Source organism: Chiloscyllium plagiosum, unplaced genomic scaffold, assembly GCF_037043375.1.
Source record: "Chiloscyllium plagiosum isolate Xiang-an unplaced genomic scaffold, Cpla_swu_hap1 HiC_scaffold_10, whole genome shotgun sequence".
NCBI lineage: Eukaryota > Metazoa > Chordata > Chondrichthyes > Orectolobiformes > Hemiscylliidae > Chiloscyllium > Chiloscyllium plagiosum.
The window spans coordinates 77,325,871-77,348,213 of NW_028270148.1; the positions used below are offsets into that span (position 1 = coordinate 77,325,871).

Below are 22,343 nucleotides of genomic sequence, written 5' to 3' on the forward strand. Positions count from 1 at the left end.
TCTGACTTGAGAGTAAGCTTAGTCAATGGAGAAATTGTTCAAAGTGAGAACAAACTCAGACAGGCGAAGAAGGGTGGTGGTGGATGGAGACTGTGCAGGACACTTTTCAAGTAAGAAGCAAAGAGCCTTCAGATCATACTGATGTGAAATTGATGTGCAAAGGGATTGTACATCCATGGTGAAGAGGCAGCAGCTAGGACCAAACAACTTGAAATTGTGGAACCAATGTAAAGCATTAAAAGAATCATGAATCTAAGTAGGGAGAGAATGAACAAGAAGAGTACAAATACAGTCAAGATAGGAAGAAACAGAAGTGCAGGAACCAGCTGAAATTGTGGCTTTGCCAGGGCAGTCATGTCTGTAAATTTTGGGAAGGAAGTACAAGTGTGTAGTTGGGGGACCAGCAGGTGGGAAGCTGTGGAAGGGAGATTAAATCAGTTTCAGTACTAGAATCAACTCGATGCTTAGTGTTGGTATCTTGATCAAAGGCAGATAGAATAAAGTGTTTCAGAGTTGGCACACAAACTCTGGCAGGTAGAGATTAGCATGCTAGATGACATTACATGACTCTTATCGATAGGTTTGGTGACAAAGTCAGGATTGGACCTGAGAGGACTGAGGGCAGCAAGTTCAGATGAAGACAGGGTGAGAGATGCAAAAAATTTAAGGACATCAATATATCAGTAGTACTCAATGAAGAGATCATGTACAGGTAAAAGGCCAGAGGGAAGGGTCCAGGTGGAGATGAAGTATTGGAGACTGGTGAAAGGTTCTATGTGGCACTGAGAAGACACTTGCATTGAGATGGGGGCATTAAAGGATAAAGCTAGGTTCTTTGCTAAGCAGAGAGAGAGCTAAGAGTGGACATGTTCCATGAGCATGGATCACAGGAGGTGGTGGGAGCAGCTGTCAGAGGAATTTTACGTCTGTAATTTTGTTTGGATTTGAAAGATTAAGGATAGAACTTCGTGGGCGGCACGGTGGCACAGTGGTTAGCACTGCTGCCTCACAGTGCCAGAGACCCGGGTTCAATTCCCGCCTCAGGCGACCGACTGTGTGGAGTTTGCACATTCTCCCCGTGTCTGCGTGGGTTTCCTCTGGGTGCTCCGGTTTCTTCCCACACTCCAAAAATGTGCAGGTTAGGTGAATTGGCCATGCTAAATTGCCTGTAGTGTTAGGTGCAGGGGTAAATGTAGGGGAATGGGTCTGGGTGGGTGCGCTTCGGCGGGTCGGTGTGGACTTGTTGGGCCGAAGGGCCTGTTTCCACACTGTAAGTAATCTAATCTAATCTAATCTAATGTAAACTTCAGCTGGCATCCATGTGGGCTAAAGCAGAGTCAGGGACAGTGACTAAGAAAGTAGATGTGACTGTGAAAACAAATGTTTTATCCAACACTAGTTAAGAAATAGAAATCAATGAAGGTGAACTGGCCAAAAGATTAAAACAGAAATCCTGTCTGAGAGAAGGGCAGAATTTCAAGGTATTGTTTCCTCTGGAATTGGAAAAATTGATCAGTTTTGTTTCCAATTTCCATCTTTCTCTCACTTACACCTGGTATATATCTAACTCCTCATTCCCCTTCACTTCAAAAGCCCTCTTGAATGCCTCAATTGAACCTGCTTTCTTTTTAAAAGTCACTGAGGAAATCATATCAAATGCCATTTTTATAAAGTATGTTACATTTAGAAAGGACTAGTTCTCTGCTGCAACTGTTCTATTGCTTGGATTATGCAATTTAACAACCTGTTAGGTGTTATTAACATCTAACTCATACTTGAATATCAAATTCTCCCCAGACTCTTTCAACATCAATTTTCACAAACACCAAGCACATACAGTATAGATATGAAACCGGTTAAGACCAGCAGTGTAAAATGGGCTGATAGCTAATTGGCTGTCAGATTTTCATGAGAAATTAATTTGGCACTGTTTAAAACATGGACATTGACACATTCAATTCATGTGCTCTGTCAGTATGGTTTCTCCGCTGTACTAAGTTTCTGAATGCAGCATATAATCTGAACCCTCCTATAGTTTTCATTATAAACTACTGGTTGAATGTTGTGTTATGAAGTTAAAGGTGTGTACTGTACCTTTAAGAGAGAGTGAACACTATTCTGAACTGAAGGATTACAAGCACCTGTGTCTATGACTAGATGGCAGTCCCAGAGTATACTGGAAAATTGAAAATATGTAATATTTGGCTGTGAAATGGATACATGAGTTTTGGTTGCTGTCTTGACAACAATGTGAATTTAACCAATCTGTTTAAATTATGCCCCAGGATACTAAAACCCAATCAAGGTTGAATTTATTGTTTTGACACAAGACTACCCAGGGAATTCAGCAGCCGGAAGAGTAAAGTCACAAAAGATGTGACTTTTGCTGTGTGGTTCTGAAATTAAGTTGATGTAATTTTAATAAGTGTCTTATTGGTACAGTATATTGTTATAGAGTTGGAAGCAGGTAATAAGCAGTTAAGAGAAAGGAGAGCTTACAGATGTGAATAGTTGTTGTTTAATGTTCACTTTTAGAATTAAAAAATAAATTGATGTAATTTTCTTTAAATAGTGGAGTTTAACAGATTACAAGGTGAGGTGAGGATCCTGGGTATTTTGGCTTTTATTAACAGGGGGATTGAGTTTAAGAGTTGTGAGGTTTTGCTGCAGCATTATAAAACCCTTTATAGACCACGCTTGGAATATTGTGTCCAGTTCCTAGCTTCATTGTAGGAAGGATGTAGATACTTTAGAGAGGGCGCAGAGACTTATCAGGATGCTGCCTGGATTGGAGGGCTTTTCCAATAAGAAAGATTAAGTCAGCTAGGGCTTTTCACACTGAGAAAAGAAGGAAGTGAGGTGACTTGATAGAGATGTATAGGTAATGAGAGGCATAGATAAAGTAGATAGCCAGAGACTTTTCCCCAGGACAGAAATGGCTGTCACAAGGGATCATAATTTTAAGTTGATTGGCAGGAGGTATAGGGGAGATGTCAGAGGTAAGTTCTTTACACAGAGAGTGGTGGGTGTGTGTAATGCACTGCCAGCAGTGGTAGTTGAGACATTAGTGACATTTAAGAGACTACTGGACAAGCACATGGATGGCAATAAATTGAGGGGTGTGTAGATTAGGTTGATCTTAGATTAAGATAAACGGCTTGGCACAATATAGTGGGCCAAAGAGCCTGTACTGTGCTGTATTGTTCTATGTTCTTGTTGAGATGCGTACCCATTTAGACATTATTTCTCCAAAGAATGCATCACAAACATCTTACCTCAGTGTTTGAAAAGTCTGTAACAGCTTCTCACTAACTGTTTCATGTTTACCTATACAACAGCAAAAGCAAAAACAAAAGAATAAAAACAACAGTAAAACTAATGGGCATGGTCATTATTGTAAATTGTTCAATGATGAATGAAAATTGTGATTGTCTTTTGTTTACTGAGGGACTTTTGAAGATGCCATCACTCAGATGAGATGTTAAACAAAAGCTCTGTCTGCTCCATCAGATAGATACAACTTTGAAAAGGGGCACGGGGTTATCATGAGTGCCCTAGCCAATACTGGTTCCTCAATCAAAATCTCAGTGTCTATTCAGTATTATGTTGTTGTTTGTGGGAGCTTGCTGTGCAGAAAAAAACATTTCCAGAAATCACTTCAGAGTGTTAACAGGTGTTGCTCTGTGCATTAGTAATTAGCAATTAGTGCCCTGTAATTAATACTCCAACATGTTGAACACCACATAGACAAAGCACAGAGAATACATTCTGGGTGGAGGTGTTAAATGTTCATCACTATCAGTGGCTTGGTTACACCATTACTGAATCCTGAAGAACATGTCTGCCAGACTTGGGTCTGAAGGAAAAAACAAGGGAGAAATACTTTACTAGGTTGTGTTTTCACGAATCTACCTGTTACAGGTCTATCTGCCCATGACAATGATGATGTAAGTGATTACCACTTAGTCAATTAAATGTAAGATAAAGCCCAAAGACTAAGACCAAGTGATGTTGAATTTTTTGGAGGGCTGTTACCATGAGGCTTAAAATAGCTTGTTGGATCTTAACAAACTTGCCACATTGATTGCCTATCCCATCCCTATTGTGTCTCCCTCACCTGATTTTCATGCTCTTCGCATAACAATTTATCATTTAGCAACTGTCTTTCAAAATATGACATCCCTTGTGCTCCATCTTTAGAATATCACAGTGCATCTGGACGCTAACTTTCCAAAGCTGCTCTGCTCTTGAAGAAGGTTTCCACAAGATATTGGAGAAGGGGAAAATGGCATCATGATTCACAAAGAGGAACCTGAAAGCCCTGGTGGACAGGACGGTGCAAAGGAGGACTACCCTCTTCCGAGAGGGTTGCTAGAAAACTCTGCACGACCAGACCCTGCCAGCCTCATCTAAGGTCATTGCCTGAGTCAGTGCAATCTCCAGGGCATGGAGAAATGGCCAGCTGTGCAGCCAAAAGGTCAATGACCATCTCCACTCTACCTGGATAAGTGCCCCATTCTTCCATCTATCATTTCTCCACTCACTCTCTCTCATTCACAGTCCATAACACTTTCATTATTCCTTGCAACACCTTGTTTTTCTCAATCTCTCTCCTCAGCCTCCATGCTGTTAACCTTGTATGCCCTCTGTACTGTCTCCTCAGTGCAATGCTACATCTCATCACCTTTCCTGCACATGCATCAGTACTAGCATTTGTGCCTCTTACTGTCATCTCACTAATTTTCCAAATTATTTGCATTGCAGCAGAAGATAACCCATAACAGGGCAGAAGCCAGATGAGTGGACGGATGTCCAACATCAAGCTCCTTACCCTCAAGGGGAGAATCTTGACCCTTCCAGAGGGATTGTTCCTGCAGGGCTGTTGTAACATTCACATCATGTCAAATGAGTAAGAAGCACTTTGCATGCCACAGCCACTCACCCATTAACCCGGCTATCACTCTCAGTCATTGGATGCCATTTCTAACCATTGACTGCAAAACCTTCTCTCTTTTGACTTGCAGGTTCTGCAAGATTGCTCTCAACAGTATCAATGTGTCCAGTTCCAGCTCTGACAAGAAGATCATCGACATTTCTAGCCCATCCAACACAAACACCTCTGAGTCACTCCATCAAAGTTGCAGGGCTAACAGTCTCTACATCAATCCAGCCCAGCTGCAGAATCTCATACTGCACTTAGACTTAATGGGAAGGTGAGAAAGAAGAAAATGTATTGAATGCATTTTGGTTGAACAGGTGAAGAAAGCTGGTTTATTTTTCAAAATCTGTGCATAAATGTCATTGATGGTAACTTCTTTGCATCTACATGTGCTTTTCAATATCTCCATGTAGGTGCCCAATATACTGTCATACCATCTAGCAGCATAGAATCATCGAGTCATAGCGATGTACAGAATGGAAACAGACCCTTCGAGCCAACTCATCCATGCCCACCAGATATCCCAACCCAATCTAGTCCCACCCGCCAGCATCCGGCTCATATCCCTCCAACCTGTCCTATTCATATACCCATTCAGATGCCTTTTAAATGTTACTACTGTACTAGCCTCCACCATGTCCTCTGGCAGCTCATTCCAGACACATACCACCCTCTGTGTGAAAACGTTGCTCCTTAGGTCTCTTTTATATCTTTCCCCTCTCACCCTAGTTCTGGAATCCCCCACTCCAAGGAAAAAACTTTGTCTATTTATCCTAACCATGCCTAGGGGTTCGGGTACATAATTCTTTGAACATTTGCATCACATATGGATAAGGTAGTTAAGAAGGTGCTGAGCACGCTTGCCTTCATTGCTCAGACCTTTGAATGTAGGAGTTAGAACGTTATGTTGAGGTTGTACAGGACATTGGCGAGGCCTCTTCTGGAGTACTATGTCCAAGTCTGGCTGCCATGTTATAAGAAGGATATTAGTAAGCTGGAGAGGCTTGATGCAGTGCAACAAGCCTCAGATGTTGGCCAGGGAAGTGGCAGGCAACTAGAAGCTCTGGGTCTTTTTTGCGGACAGAACGTAGGTGTTCTGCAAAATGGTCACCCATTTCCATACATTGATTCCTCAATGTATACAAGACCATATTATGAGCAGCGAATACAGTAGACTAGATTATGTGAAGTGCAGCTGCTACACCTGGAAGATGTTGGGGCTCTTGGATACTGAGGAGGGAGGAAATAACTGGACAAGTTTTATAGCTTCTGCGGTCACAGGGCACGTACATATCCAAGTACATATCTGCTTTTTGGTCCCTACTCAGCCATACTCTTCCTTTTACCACCCTTTCCCTAGAAATATGGCCATAGAAGATTTTGGGACACCTCTTCATGTTGGCTTCCAGTCTTCTCTTACTTGCTTTTGCTTCTCCCCTCTGAGTTGAAACTTTATTGCTGGAACAGCACAGCAGGTCAGGCAGCATCCAGGGAACAGGAGATTCGACGTTTCGGGCACAGGCCCTTCTTCAGGAATTCCCTACCATCATTCTGAATCTTACGATACAATGACCATTGCTTCCTAAATATTCCCCAACTGACACTAAATCCACTTAGTCCACCTCATTTCTAAGAATTAGATCTAAATGTGCATCCTTTCTTGAAAACTAGACTAGAAAATTACTGCGCTCCCGCATGCAATCCAGGAATACTTACCTCCCGCAGCTCTGTACACTAGATCATAGAATCCCTATGGTGTCAAAACAGGCCATTTGGCCCATCAAGTTCACACTGACTGTCCAAAGACCATCCCACCCAGACCCATCTCAACCCTAGGACCCTGCATTTCCCCATGGCTAAACTACGTAGCCTGCACATCTCAGGATACTATGAACAAGTTAGCATGGCCAATCCACATAACCTGCACATCTTTGGACTGTGGGAGGAAACCAGAGCACCCAAAGAAAACTCACGCAGACATGGGGAGAATGTACAAACACCACACAGACAATCACCTGAGAGTGGAATCAACCTGGGTCTGTGGTGCTGTCTGGTCAATGCTTGGGTAATGGAAGTCTCCCATTATAACTACACTATAATGTTAGCAGCTCTCTGTAATTTCCTTATACATTTGTTCTTCTACATCTTGTCCATTAGTTAGTGGTCTATAGAATACACCCAGTAATGTGATTGTATCTTTTTTTGTTCCTTAGGTTTAGCTAAATAGATTTTCAGCTTGGACCCCCAGGTCATCCTTTCTCCAGCATTGCAATGTGCTCCTCAACAAATACTGCTCCTGCTCCTACTTTCCTCCCTTTTCTATCTTTTTTGAACACCTTATATCTAGGAATATTTAACACCCAGTTTTGTCCTTCCTCAAGCCAGGTCTCTACTATCACTACAACATCAAAATTCTACATAACAATCTGCACTATAACTCCCTATCTTATTTACTATACATCATGCATTCACATACATGCACAATTAGCCTTGACTTTTTCCTTCCTCACTCTCACTTAATTTAACAACTTGCTGTCTATGTTAGTGCCAGTTGCACATCTTATATACTTTGTGAACCCTGGTCTTCTCCTCTACTATTCTCACTTGATATCCCCCCTGCCAAATTACTTTAAAGCTTTCCCGAAAGTATTATCAAAATGCCTTGCAAGGAATTCAGTCCCAGCTCTATTCAGGTGCAACCCATCCAGCCTGTACACTTGCCATCATCCCAAGGGCCAGTCCCACATTCATCTGCCTTCATCGATTTCTGCACACACTTCATATGGCACTGGGAGTAAACCAGGAATTACTACGTGAGGTGCTGCTTGCTAATCTTCTACATAGCTTCTGAAATTTTGATTGCTGGACCACATTCTCCTTCCTCCCCAAGTCATTGGTACCAATGTGGACCTTAATCTCTGTTTCTGGATTAGTGGTGCTGGAAGAGCACAGCAGTTCAGGCAGCATCCAAGGAGCAGTAAAATCGATGTTTCGGGCAAAAACCCTTCATCAAGAACCCTTACCCCAAAAGAATGTTCTGCAGCCACTGTGTGACACCCTGGTGCGACCTGGCACCAGGGAGGCAAAATACCATGCTGGGGTTAGGTTGACAACCACAAAAACGCCTATACGTTCTCCTAATTAATAAATCCTCTATTACTATTGCTCCTCCTTTCCTTCTTCCTGTCCAGAAAGCCCCACACAGTGCAATAAATGTAACTCTGGCTTCTCTCTCCTGAGAAATCTGTGTCCCCATCAGCTTCCAAAATGGAAAATCAATTTCTGAGCAGGATGCCACGGACTCTTGCAGTGCCTGCCAGTTTTGCATGGACTACTTGACCATCTTCCTTCTTCCAGGCTCTTAAGCTACAGTGTGACTACCTCTCTGAATGTAACTCTCAGTCTCAATGTGCCACAGTGTCTCCAGATGTTGTTCAAGCTCTGAAATGTGAAGCTCAAGTTTCTGCAGATGGAAGAACTCCCTGCACATTTGGTTGTTTTGGACCTCAGTAGAGTCCTAAAAGAAATCCATGGATCAGATGTTGCTGAAATGGCAATGGAGGACGAGGTGGCAGAGACATTAGTTTCCTAAAAGCGAATAAAAATCAGTTATTAGCAAGAACCAGATCAGATTCCTTTGAGGAAAATCAAAGAATTAAGGGTGGAAACTGTGGAGACATTGACCACGATCTCTCAATTTCCTCAGACTTACAATTAGTGCCAGAGGACTTGAAAAATTCCCATTCTTATTTTTAAAAATCCCACTTAAGTAACCCGTTTGAGTTTTTCAATGAAGTAACAGAAGGTTGACCAGAGCAACACAATTGATGTGGAGTTGAATGATCTTCCAGTAGGTGTTTTGAAAGGCTTGCCAGCAAAATAAACCATGGGATCACAATGACAGTGGCAACACTGAGTAACAAGCACTAAGAACTGAAGTGAATAATTGCTTTTCATATCAGAAAAAAGTATCTTTGCTTTGATATATTATTGACCTAAACTTAAACAAATCTGAAACAAGGCTTAAGTGTACAAGACCAAATCTCAAAAGGAAGATAGATGGAAACCTGAAGGAAATAACTTGCAAGGCATTGATTACGTAAAAGTGACTGGATTGCACTGCATGAATTTGATGGTCCAAAACACTCTATGATACTGGAATTATAGTTCTCCTAACGAGTGTACTTATTTTTCTGCTATTAATGTTTGTTGTTCAAACATCTCACGACTAATGTTGAGAGATGTAGGCATTTAGCAGTAGTGCTACAAATACCTTTCTTCTGCTGAAACTTCTTCGCTCTTTCCTCAATGAACCATTCTCCAGATTTCTCCTTCATTTGTCTGAAATATAGAATCAGTATAATTTATTTTAAAAATAGAACTTCAGTTCCTGCAGAGCAGGTCAGTTTTGATGACATGGAATTCAATCTGGTTAAGTGTACTTGGGGTGGACAAACAAGGCAAGGGAATACATTATGAATGGTAGGGCCCTGAGAAGTACCGAGGATCAGAGGAATTTTGCTGTGTGCAAATGCTTTGGATCCTTAAGGTATCAGGACAGTGGATAAAGTGTTTATGACGATACACTGGATACTTGCTTTTATTAGCTGATGCCCAGAGTTTAAGAGCAGGGAGGTTATGCTGGAACTGTATTGGTTAGGTCATAGCTAGAGAATTGTGCATAGTTCTGGATCCATATGATAGGTTGGATGTGATAGCACTGGAAAAGACACAGAGATTTTGCAGGATGTTGCCTGGGCTGGAAAGTTTCAGTTATGGACAGAATGGGGTTGTTTTCCTTAGAGTACAGGAGATTAAAGGAGATGTGACTGGAATGTATAAAATTACGAGGGGCATAGATAGGGTCAACAAGAAGAAACTTTCCCCTTGCTGGAGAGATCAATGACTAGAGGGCATGGATTTAAGGTAAGGCACATACGGTTTCGAGGAGATGTTAGTGGCATGGCAGGTATCTGGAACTCACTGTCTGTAAAGGTGGTAGAGGGAGAAACCTACACAACATTTAAGATGTAGTTTGATGTGCATTGATGATGCCAAGGCATACAAGGCTATGAGCCAACTGCTGGAAAATGGGTTTGTTTCTGGACTGAAGATCTCTGTGACCTCATTACATTCAGGGAGATATGTTCCAGTAAATAAAGTGAAATTACCTTCAAGGCAATGTAGTTGCAAGGAAGAATTTGTCAAGTGAAACCCTTAATGAGATAAATAATATCAAAAACTTATTTCTTTAAAAATGTAGTGGGTAAGCAGTACTCTCGCTTCACACTTGGGGATCTATTACATTACCTAGCAGATGTGCTGTCTTTCAAATGAACACTGCATGCTTTCTCAAGTGGATACAAAAGATCCAATAGCACAATTGACAGAAAAAAGTTGGGGGGGGAGGGGGGGAGGGGGGGGGGGGGGATTGTGCTGATGCCGTGGACAAAATAAACAACATCACTGAAGCAACAGAAAGTGAGGACTGCATATGCTGGAGATCAGAGTTGAGGGTGTGGTGCTGGAAAGACACAACAAGTCAGGCAGCATCCGAGGAGCAGAAAAATCAATTATGAAGGGCGTATGCCCATAATGTCAATTTTCCTGCTCCTCGGATGCTGCCTGACCTGCTGTGTCATTCCAGCACCACACTCTCAGTATCACTAAAGAAGGTCATCTGGTTACCAAATTGCAAGTATCTTGCGACTATGACTACATCTCATAGAACATAGAACATTACTGTGCAGTACAGGCGCTTCAGCTCTGGTTATTGCGCTGACCTATTCAACCAATCTGAAGCCTATCTATCCTATATTATTCCATTTTCATCCATATGTTTATCCAATGACCATTTAAATGCACTTTGAGTTGGCGAGTCTATTACTGTTGGAGGCAGTGCGTTCCATGCCCCTGCTACTCTGAGTAAAGAAACTACCTTTGATATCTGTCCTATATCGATCACCCCTTAACTTAAAACTATGTCCCCTCATGCTAGCCATCATCATCCGAGGAAAAAGGTTCTCACTGTCCACCCTATCTAACCCTCTGATATGTCGCAGTTAAGTCACCTCTGAACCTTCTTCTCTCTAATGAAAACAGCCTCAAGTCCCTCAGCCTTTCCTCATCAGATCGTTCCTCCATACCAGACAAAATCCTAGTAAACCTCCTCTGAACCCTTTACAAAGCTTCCACATCCTTCCTATAATGCAGTGACGACACTGTATAGAAGCAAAGAGGTTCTTCTGCAGCTGTACAGGGCCCTGGTGAGACCACACCTGGAGTACTGAGGGCAGTTCTGGTCTCCAAATTTGAGGAAAGACATTCTGGCTATTGAGGGAGTGCAGTGTAGATTCACGAGGTCAATTCCTGGAATGGCGGGATTACCTTACACTGAAAGACTGGAGCGACTGGGCTTGTATACCCTTGAGTTTAGAAGACTGAGAGGCGATCTGATTGAGACATATAAGATTATTAAAAGATTGGACACTCTGGAGGTAGGAAACATGTTTCCGCTGATGGATGAGTGCCGAACCAGAGGACACAGCTTAAAAATACGGGGTAGACCATTTAGAACAGAGATGAGGAGAAACTTCTTCACCCAGAGAGTGGTGGCTGTGTGGAATGCTCTGCCCCAGAGGGCAGTGAAGGCCCAGTCTCTGGATTTATTTAAGAAAGAGTTGGATAGAGCTCTCAAGGATTATGGAATCAAGGGTTATGGAGATAAGGCAGGAACAGGATACTGATTAAGGATGATCAACCATGATCATATTGAATGGTGGTGCAGGCTCGAAGGGCAGAATGGCCTACTCCTGCACCTATTGTCTATTGCCTATTGAATCCTTAAAAGAGTATAAAGGCAGTAGGAGTATACTTAAGAGGGAAATCAGGAGGGCAAAAAGGGGACATGAGATAGCTTTGGCAAATAAAATTAAGGAGAATCCAAAGGATTTTTACAAATACATTAAGGACAAAAGGGTAACTAGGGAGAGAATAGGGCCCCTCAAAGATCAGCAAGGTGGCCTTTGTGTGGAGCCGCAGAAAATGGGGAGAATGTAGGGAAATAGATAGTGACATCTTGAAAAAATGTCCGTATTACAAAGGAAGAAGTGTTGGATGTTTTGAAACACATGTAGATGGATAAATTCCCAGGACGGGATCAGGTGTACCCTAGAACTCTGCGGGAAGCTAGGGAAGTGATTGTTGGGCCTCTTGCTGACATGTTTGTATCATCGATAGTCACAGGTGAGGTGCTGGAAGACTGGAGGTTGGCAAACGTGGTGCTACTGTTTAAGAAGGGTGGTCAGGACAAGTCAGGGAACAATAGACGTCAGTGGTGGGCAAGTTGTTGGAGGGAATGTACATGCATTTGGAAAGGCAAGGACTGATTAGAGATAGTCAACATGACTTTGTGCACAGGAAATCATGTCTCATTGCGTTTTCTGAAGAAGTAACGAAGAGGATTGATGAGGGCACAGTGGTAGATGTGATCTATATGGACTTCAGTCAGGCGTTCGACAAGGTTCCCCATGGGAGACTGATTAGCAAGGTTAGATCTCATGGAATACAGGGAGAACTAGCCATTTGGATACTGAACTGGCTCAAAGATAGAAGACAAAGGGTGGTGGTGGAGGGTTGTTTTCAGACTGGAGGCCTGTGACCAGTGGAGTGCCACAAGAATCGGTGCCGGGTCCACTACTTTTCATCATATATATAAATGATTTGGATGTGAACATAAGAGGTATAGTTAATAAGTTTACAGATGACACCAAAATTGGACGTGTAGTGGACAGCGAAGATGTCAACAGGATCTTGATCAGATGGGCCTATGGGCTGAGAAGTGGCAGATGGAGTTTAATTCAGATAAATGCGAGGTGCTGCAGTTTGGAAAAGCAAATCTTAGCAGGATTTATACACTTAATAGTAAGGTCCTAGGGAGTGTTGCTGAACAAAGAGACCTTGAAGTGCAGGTTTATAGCTCCTTGAAAATGAAGTCACAGATATGTAGGATAGTGAAGAAGGCATTTGATATGCTTTCCTTTATCGGTCAGAGTATTGAGTACAGGAGTTGAGAGGTCATTTGCGGCTGTACAAGACATTGGTAAGGCCACTGTTGGAATATTGTGTGCAATTCTGGTCTCCTTCCTATCAGAAAGATGTTGTGAAACTTGAAAGGGTTCAGAAAAGACTTACAAGGGTGTTGCCAGGGTTGGAGGATTTGAGCTATGGGGAGAGGCTGAACAGCTGGGTCTGTTTTCCCTGGAGCGTTGGACGATAAGGGGTGACCTTATTGAGGTTTCTAAAATTATGAGGGGCATAGATAGGATAAATAGACAAAGTCTTTTCCCTGGCGTGGTGGAGTCCAGAACTAGAGGGCATAGGTTTAGGGTGAGAGGCGAAAGATATAAAAGAGACCTAAGGTGCAACTTTTTAATGCAGAAGGTGGTATGTGTATGGAATGAGCTGCCAGAGGAAGTGGTGGAGGCTGGTACAATTGCAACATTTAAAAGGCATTTGGATGGGTATATGAATAGGAAGGGTTTGGAGGGATATGGGCCGGGTGTGACAGGTGGGACTAGATTGGGTTGGGATGTCTGGTCGGCATGGACGGGTTGGACCGAAGGGTGTGTTTCTGAAGAATATTTACTTTTTTCTTAAAGACTTTCCTAAACATTCAATTATTCCTTAACTTTAAAGAGAATAAAACTTCAACACAGCTTCCCAGTCCAGCAGCTTTCCAACAGACTTCTGCCATAAAAAAAAACAGTCCAAACCAGTTCAATCCATGGTTTGTTTTCCTTTTTCAACATTCTCTGTGGTTCTCATCCCTTGATTTACTACGTATTGCATGACAAAAGAGTGCTGCAAATTTCAAAAACATTATGAGATTCTGGATTAATACTCAATGTCAAAGTAAATTTTCAAAGTCAATGAAAATATTTTTGGATCACATTGTAGAGGCAGCATGAACTCAGGCAGCACACAAAAGATGAAAGACGTTAAGAAATTTCCACCAACCAGGAATATTGCTGAATTTCAAAGATTTATGGGTATAGTGAATTTGGTAGCTTTCAGTTGTAAAGGCAGGGACTTCCTTTTCTTTGTGCCATAGCAGGCACTTTGTAAGTTGAAAAACCTCTACAGTTCTGCACTCTCTGATTTATGGTTTTGAAGGGCTCATCCCCACTCTGCCTTTCTCAGCTTGTCTGGAGCCCGCTGCATTCCAGAAAGTTATTGGGTTAGGAAGACTGAAACTCAGTGATCACCAGAAATCCATATTCTCAATGGAGTTTCAGTCTTTGAACTGTTTTGATGACTTTCCCCTTCCAATTCAATTGTGCAGCTGGCTGAACATCCTTCATTTGCTATTCTCTAATACTGCTAAGTTTTAATTCAAGTATTTTCTTTGCCGCTTATCATCATTTTCATGGTATGATCACTGCTTAGCATCATTTAGGATTATCGATAGAATCATAACACTAGAACTCCAAACAGGTGGACCGCTCTGGCAATACTACTCTGAAATGAGCCATAACAAAAGGGAAAGTGATTTTCTTCAATTACCTAAACATCCTTTTATTATTACTACCTATAAATTAACAGGGGGAGAGAAACAGACAGACAGATAAAATCTATCTTTTTACCCCAAGCTTTCTGAGGTCTTTTCTTCCATAGACAGATTCAAGTATACTGATAAAGAAAAATTTCAGTCCAGAAGTTGTTGCTAGGTAACCATTAAGACCATAAGACCACAAGACCATAAGACATAGGAATGGAAGTCAGGCCATTCGGCCCATCAAGTCCACTCCGCCATTCTGGGTGACACGGTGGCACAGTGGTTAGCACTGCTGCCTCACAGCGCCAGAAACCCGGGTTCAATTCCCGCCTCAGGCGACTGACTGTGTGGAGTTTGCACGTTCTCCCCGTGTCAGCGTGGGTTTCCTCCGGGTGCTCCGGTTTCCTCCCACAGTCCAAAGATTTGTAGGTCAGGTGAATTGGCCATGCTAAATTGCCCGTAGTATTAGGTAAGGGGTATGGGTGGGTTACGCTTCGGCGGGGCGGTGTGGACTTGTTGGGCCGAAGAGCCTGTTTCCACACTGTAATGTAATCTAAATCTAATCTTAATCATGGCTGATGGGCATTTCAACTCCACTTACCCGCATTCTCCCCGTAGCCCTTAATTCCTTGTGATATCAAGAATTTATCAATCTCGGCCTTGAAGCCATTTAGCGTCCCAGCCTCCACTGCACTCCGCGGCAATGAATTCCACAGGCCCACCACTCTCTGGCTGAAGAAATGTCTCTGCATTTCTGTTCTGAATTTACCCCCTTTAATTCTAAGGCTGTGCCCACGGGTCCTAGTCTCCTCACCTAACGGAAACAATTTCTTAGTGTCCACCCTTTCCAAGCCATGTATTATCTTATAAGTTTCTATTAGATCTCCCCTTAACCTTCTAAACTCCAATGAATACAATCCCAGGATCCTCAGCCGTTCCACGGACCTGCCATTCCAGGGATCATCCGTGTGAATCTCCGCTGAACACGCTCCAGTGCCAGTATGTCCCTCCTGAGGTGTGGGGCCCAAAATTGGACACAGTACTCCAACGCAGAGTGATTAATGCCATAAAATACTGAAGATCCATCTCTTAACTCTCTTAGAAGCTTAGCTGCCTTCTCTCCACAAAGTCTGACTTTTTGTAAAGGGTAGGTGATCCATGCAACACCAGGTTATAGTCCAACTGGTTTACAGAGGAACCTCAATTAGTAAAGAAGGCGTTTGGTATGCTTTCCTTTATTGGTCAGAATATTGAGTACAGGAGTTGGGAGGTCATGTGGCGGCTGCACAGGACATTGGTTAGGCCACTGTTGGAATATTGCATGCAATTCTGGTCTCCTTCCTATCAGAAAGATGTTGTGAAACTTGAAAGGATTCAGAAAAGATTTACAAGGATGTTGCCAGGGTTGGAGGATTATAGAGGTTATAGAGGTTTACAAAATTATGAGGGGCATGGATAGGATAAATAGATAAAGTCTTTTCCCTGGGGTTGGGGAGTCCAGAACTAGAGGGCATAGGTTTAGGGTGAGAGGGGAAAGATATAAAAGAGACCTAAGGGGCAATGTTTTCACGCAGAGGGTGGTATGTGTATGGAATGAACTGCCAGAGGATGTGGTGGTGGCTGGTACAATTGCAACATTTAAGAGGCATTTGGATGGGCATATGAATAGGAAGGGTTTGGAGGGATATGGGTCGGGCACTGGCAGGTGGGACTAGATTGGGTTGGGATATCTGGTCGGCATGGATGGGTTGGACCGAAGGGTCTGTTTCCATGCTGTACATCTCAATGACGCTATGACTCTATCTGAAGGACACCTGCGGAGAGTATTTCATTCGATTATTTGAATTCCGGATTATCAAATGCCGGATAACATAGTTTAGCCAAGCACTGGGACCTTGCAATCTTGCCAGATAATCTGATATTTGGATAATTGAATGCTGGATAATTGAGGTTCCTCTGCATTTGGAGACACTAGCTTTCGAAGCGCTGCTTCTTTATCAGGTGGTTGTAAATCACGATCGTAAGATCTTATGATCCTGCTCCACAACCACCTGATGAAGAAGCAGTGCTTCAAAAGCTAGTGCCTCCAAATAAGCCTGTTGGACTATAAACTGGTGTTGTGTGATTTTTAACTTTGTCCACCTCAGTCCAACACAGGCTCCTCCAAATCATAGGTGAACCACAGTACACTTCAACGTTGTGGTTCTGTTCGCCGAGCTGGGAATTTGTGTTGCAGACGTTTCGTCCCCTGTCAAGGTGACATCCTCAGTGCTTGGGAGCCTCCTGTGAAGCGCTTCTGTGATCTTTCCTTCGGCATTTGTAGTGGTTTGAATCCGGATTCAAATACCGGAGCACCCAAGCTACAAATCTTCTCACAAACTTTGTACACTTCAACCTTCGGACTTTGCAGTGCCCAAAAATTACATGGTAAACCCTCTTCAACCCAAAAATTATCCAAATGTTTCTTTAAAAATCTGCCAATGGACCATTTATTTCCAACACCATGAGCTCAAGACATTCTAGGGCTGATAATTTATTCCCAATAAACTAAATACATAAGCATGTTACAGCAGTGCTTTACTACCATCTTTTCCCATCAAGTTTTAGTTGCATGTATTCTGAGAGCATTGTAACACAGCAACTGAACATCTGTGTAAGAAACTATTATCAATGTACACGTATAGTTGGTGCTTTACTCCACACTGACCACGTAACTACTTATCAGCACTCACATTAATGAAGGGAAACATATCCTGCATGGAATAGGATGCTTTCCCGACACTAGGGTGTAGGCAGAACTCACATTTACTCTATTTTTAAAAAAATACCATGGAGAATAATACTTTGACATTATAATGTGTCCAAGAACAAAACCACTCAGATAAAATTTGTTAATAGATGGTAGTCCCCTCCATTAATGGACTAAAAACACATCAGGACTACTTCACTGGCTGTGCACTATGTTGCAAGTCTTCAAACTGTGCAAAATACAATATAAGTGCACGTTCTCTCTCAGTCTTCAATCTTGTGTCAATGCTGAAAAAAAACTTTAGGATTCTTAACTATTGAATGAAAAACAGACAAATTTACCATCCGTGTCATCACAATACTTGCAAGGTTATGTTGACACCAGAAGTGGAAGAAATGGGAAAGGTAAAGGAAATGGTTTATGCAAAAATGCTCAGTAACATCATTCTCTTTTAGGAGCTAACCCAAGTTGGAATGTCTTAAAGCAGTCCATTCCCCAACAGCACTGCCAACTCTGGTTAGTCGAATTCCTATAGGTTAAGTCACATGATATTCTGATCATTGACATTATATTACATCCAACATGGCATCTGAGCAAATATCAACACAATCTAATGCAATTGCAACAATTACTTTTCTTGTGTGTAAATTGGGAAAACAGGAAGTCTGGGCACAACTGTGTTGCAGAGAATGCATCAGATATATGTTTTCACAACTTGTAGGTCAAAGTATGTTATCCACATTTGGTTACACAAAGCCATGTAACATTTTGAGAAGTTGGATTTTATGAATTTGTGATCCAAGCTGGTATTGCTGGGATTTTTATGCTGCAGTTTGTTATAGACCTGAGAAAGGGAAGTTAGACTCAGACCTCAAGAACCCTAGAGCCTACATAAGTCTGTCTCTCTTTCTTATTGTCTGATTTTAAAAAACCTTAAAAACTCTGAAAAGAAGAATTTCTAAATCAAGTAAAGACCTAGGTCCAACTGACTGGCCACTGAAGTGATGATTTTCTATTGCACTGTGGCCAATAGGAAAATTATGTCATTGCCAAAAACCAAACGAACTGTGAAATATTCACCACATTCCACACTCATCACTTCAACTGCTGATCCACCAATTTTCTTCTTTTGTGCTTCTGTTTTCTATCTATAATTAGATTAGATTAGATTAGATTAGATTACTTTACAGTGTGGAAACAGGCCCTTCGGCCCAACAAGTCCACACCGACCCGCCGAAGCGTAACCCACCCCTACCCCTACATTTACCCCTTACCTAACACTACGGACAACTTAGCATGGCCAATTCACCTGACCTGCACATCTTTGGACTGTGGGAGGAAACCGGAGCACCCGGAGGAAACCTACGCAGACACGGGGAGAACATGCAAACTCCACACAGTCAGTCGCCTAAGGCGGGAATTGAACCCGGGTCTCTGGCACTGCGAGGCAGCAGTGCTAACCACTGTGCCACCGTGCCGCCCACTAATATTTCAGCAGAGCCGTCTTTCATATATTCTGTTTGTGAATTAATGTGTACAGGTCTGGATTTAAAGGGGATTTCATTTGTTTTATAATAGCTAATAATCCATTTGTCCACTTGTTAACAGTGTGTTTATAATAATCTTTTTTGTTTATTGATCAAACCAAGCATGAGTATCTTTAGTCCTAGATAGCAGTCAGGCAAATGAACCATTTTGGTGATTCAACTGGCTATTTATATAGGAGTGGCAGCTCGAGGAACAGTGTGGCTTCATTCCCACTGCACTCTTTCCATCAGTCTACAGAGGGAACATGGCTATTTGTGGAAGCTGATCCAGCTGACACAGTGCAAAATATGACCATAGTTTTAGAAGTTCTTACCTGTGAGCTTGACACACCATGCATCTCCACACATTATTCTTTTTATACACACAGCATTCATGGCACACTTTGTGACTGCAATAGCTACACACCACACCAACTTTAAATACCAATCCTAGGGTTGTCTGACATCGAGCACAGGATCGGTTGCTAAATGCCTGCCGAGAGATTTTTGTCCCATTCCGCCAAATTTCTTGATATTCAGACTTTAACTTTCTGCACAAAAAAAAGTGGTATTTTCATTGGCACAAAGTAACCACAGACATTACTTTTCTCAAAGGTCAAAGCAACAGAGTGAGCAGTCAGTTTTACAAAGACAAAATAAAGAAGAATACAGCATAAGAACAGGCCTTTCAGTACACCAAGACTGTGCTGACACACTATGTCTTTCCAAAATAAAAACGTTTTCCTTCCACAAGGTCCTGTGCCTCTTAAAAATCGCTATTGTATCCATCTTCTAGAGGTTAATTCAAGGTACTTACCATTCACTGCATTTTAAAAAAATAATTTGTCTTTCACATCTTTAAACTTACCACTTTTTACTTAAACCAAGGTTTCCTAGTAATTGGCATTTCTACCCTGGGAAAATAAACTCCATTGCATTGTAGTAAGGCAAATCAAGGTAGGATTCATACATTTAATGTTAGGATCCGAGGGAGAGTTATTGAACAAAGAGAGTGCAAGTTTATAGTTTATTGAAAGTGGAGTTGCAGGTAGACAGGATGGTGAAGAAGGCGATTGGTACCACTTGTCTTTATTGATTAGTGCACTGAGTATAGGAATTGGGAGGTCATGTTGCATCTGTACAAAACATTGGTTAGGTCTCTTTTGGAATACTGTGTTCCATTCTAGTCTCCTTACTATAGGAAAGATGTTGTGAAACTTTAAAGAGTACAGAAAAGGTTTATAAGGATGTTGCCAGGGTTGGAGGGTTTGAGTTATAGGGCAAGGCTGAATAGCCAGGGGCTATTTTTCCTGGAGTGTCAGAAGCTGAGTGGTGACCTCATAGAGGTTTATAAAATAATGAGGGGAATGGATAGGCTGGATGGCAAAGGTCTTTTCCCCATTGTAAAGGTGCCCAAAACTAGAAGGCATAGGTTTCAGGTTGGAAGGGAAAGATTTAAAATGGGCCTAAGGGGCAATCTTTTCATGCAGAGAGTGGTGCATGTGTGGAATGAGCTGCCAGAGGAATTGGTGGAGGCTGATACAATTAAATCATTTAAAAGGTATCTGAATGGATACATGAATAGGAAGAGTTTAGAGTGCTATGGACTAAATGCTGGCAAATTAGATTAGATTTATTCAGGATATCTGGGCGGCATGGACAAGTTAGAATGAAGGATTTGTTTTCATGCTGTACATCTCTCTAACTTTGATATGGTATGGTGGTTCAATGGTTAGCTCTGCTGCCTCAGAGCGCCAGGGATCTGGGTTTGATTCCGCTCTTGGACAACTGTCTGTGTGGAGTTTGTACATTCTCCCTGTGTCTGTGTGGATTTTCACTAAGTGCTCTGGTTTCTTCCCACAGTCCAAAGATTAGGTAAGATGGACTGACCATGCTAATTTTCCCATAGTGTCCATGTACAGGCTAGGTGGATTAGCCATGGGCAATGCAGGGTTATAGGGATGGTCTAGGTAGGATGATCTTTGGAGGGCAGATATGGACTTAATGGACGAATGGCCTGCTTCTACACTGTAGGGATTCTATGACTATGCTTTCTGTCTATGCCTCACATGATTTTGTAAACACCTATCAAGTCGATTTTCAAGTGAAACAAACCAACTTTGTACAATCTTTATCCGCTTTATGGTAGTGTGGATCTATATGCCTAGATCCTTCTGCATATTGATGCTACTAAGGGTTTTGACATTTATTATCAGCTTCCCTCCTGCATTAGATCTCCCAAAATGCCTCAGCCCATATCTGTCCAGGTGAAACTCCATATGCCACTTCTCCACCCAAGTCTCCAGCCTATCTATATCCTTCTGTATCCTCTGGCAATGCCTCTTAGTGTCTACAACTCCAAAATCTTTGTGTTGTCCAAGAACTTTCTAATCACCTCAATTACATTCGCCACCAAATCATTGATATATATTACAGACAACAGGGAACTCAGCATTGATCTCTGCAGAACACCACTGGTCAGAGCTCGCCAGTCAGAAAACCATCCTCCCTCCGCTACTCTCTGTCTTCTATAACCAAGCCATAACTAAGTCTGTATCTATCTTTGAAGCTCACCATGGATCCCATATGGGGGGTGGAGGGGGGGTTTGGTGGCTCAATGGTTAGCACTGCTGCTTCACAGTGCCAGGATCCTGGGTTTGATTCTGAGGTAACTGTGCAAACTTCTCACAGGCAGTGTCCCCATATCTGGGTGGGTTTCATTCGGGTGCTCTGGTTTTCTTCCACAGTCCAAAGATTTGCAGATTAGGTGAACTGGCCATGTTAAATTGCCCCAGTGCCCAGGGATGTGCAGGCTAGGTGGATTAGCCATTCAATGTGCAGGGTTCAGGGATAAGGTGATGGTGGTGGTGTTGGGTATGAACTCAATGGGCTGAATGGCCTCCTTCCACATTGTAGGGATTCCATGATTCTATGTGACCTCATCTTTTGTATTAGTCTATCATGAGGGACTCTATCAAAGCTTTGCTAAAGTTCATTTAGATAATAGATTAGATTACTTACAGTGTGGAAACAAGCCCTTCGACCCAACAAGTTCACACCGACCCTCCAAAGAGCAAACCAACCAGACCCATTCCCTACATTTACCCCTTCACTACGATCAATTTAGCATGGCCAATTCACCTAACCTGCACATCTTTGGACTGTGGAAGGAAACCCACGCAGACACGGGGAGAATGTGCAAACTCCACACAGACAGTTGTCTGAGGTGGGAATTGAACCCAGGTCTCTGGTGCTGTGAGGCAGCAGTGCTAACCACTGTGTCACCATGCCACCCTAATATGTACTACCACCCTGCTCTCATCACTCATCTTTGTCACTTCCTCAAAAACTTCAAATCAGGTTTGTGTAACATGACCTTCCCGGCACATGCTGCCAATTACTAATAAGTCCATGTTTTCTAAATGTGGGTTAATCCTATCTCTCAAAATCTTCTCCAATAATTTCCTTACCACTGCTGTAAAGCTCAATGCCTTACAATTTCCCAGATTATTCTTGTTGCCCTTTTTAAACAAAGGTACATCATTGGCCATCCTGCAGTCCTCTGGTACCTCT

General features: G+C 42.4%; 1 protein-coding gene across 5 annotated transcripts in view; it reads right to left on the minus strand.

Moving 5' to 3' along the window:
• The window catches only part of sytl3 (synaptotagmin-like 3), a 168,577-nt gene that overhangs the window by 108,583 nt on the left and 37,651 nt on the right, over window positions 1-22,343 (minus strand). For 4 of the 5 annotated variants that reach the window (XR_015758473.1, XM_043696176.2, XM_087991473.1 and 1 more), the window contains exons 3-5: window positions 19,106-19,321; window positions 9,213-9,280; window positions 3,276-3,327 (exon numbers count right to left, since the gene is read on the minus strand). Coding sequence is in view for 4 of the 5 variants with exons in the window: in XM_043696176.2 (XP_043552111.1) it covers window positions 3,276-3,327; window positions 9,213-9,280; window positions 19,106-19,321 (336 nt within the window). In the remaining variant the exon portion in view is untranslated. Of the gene's footprint in view, window positions 1-3,275; window positions 3,328-9,212; window positions 9,281-13,629; window positions 14,793-19,105; window positions 19,322-22,343 lie in introns of those variants that run through there. The other variant, XM_087991472.1, reaches the window with a different exon arrangement.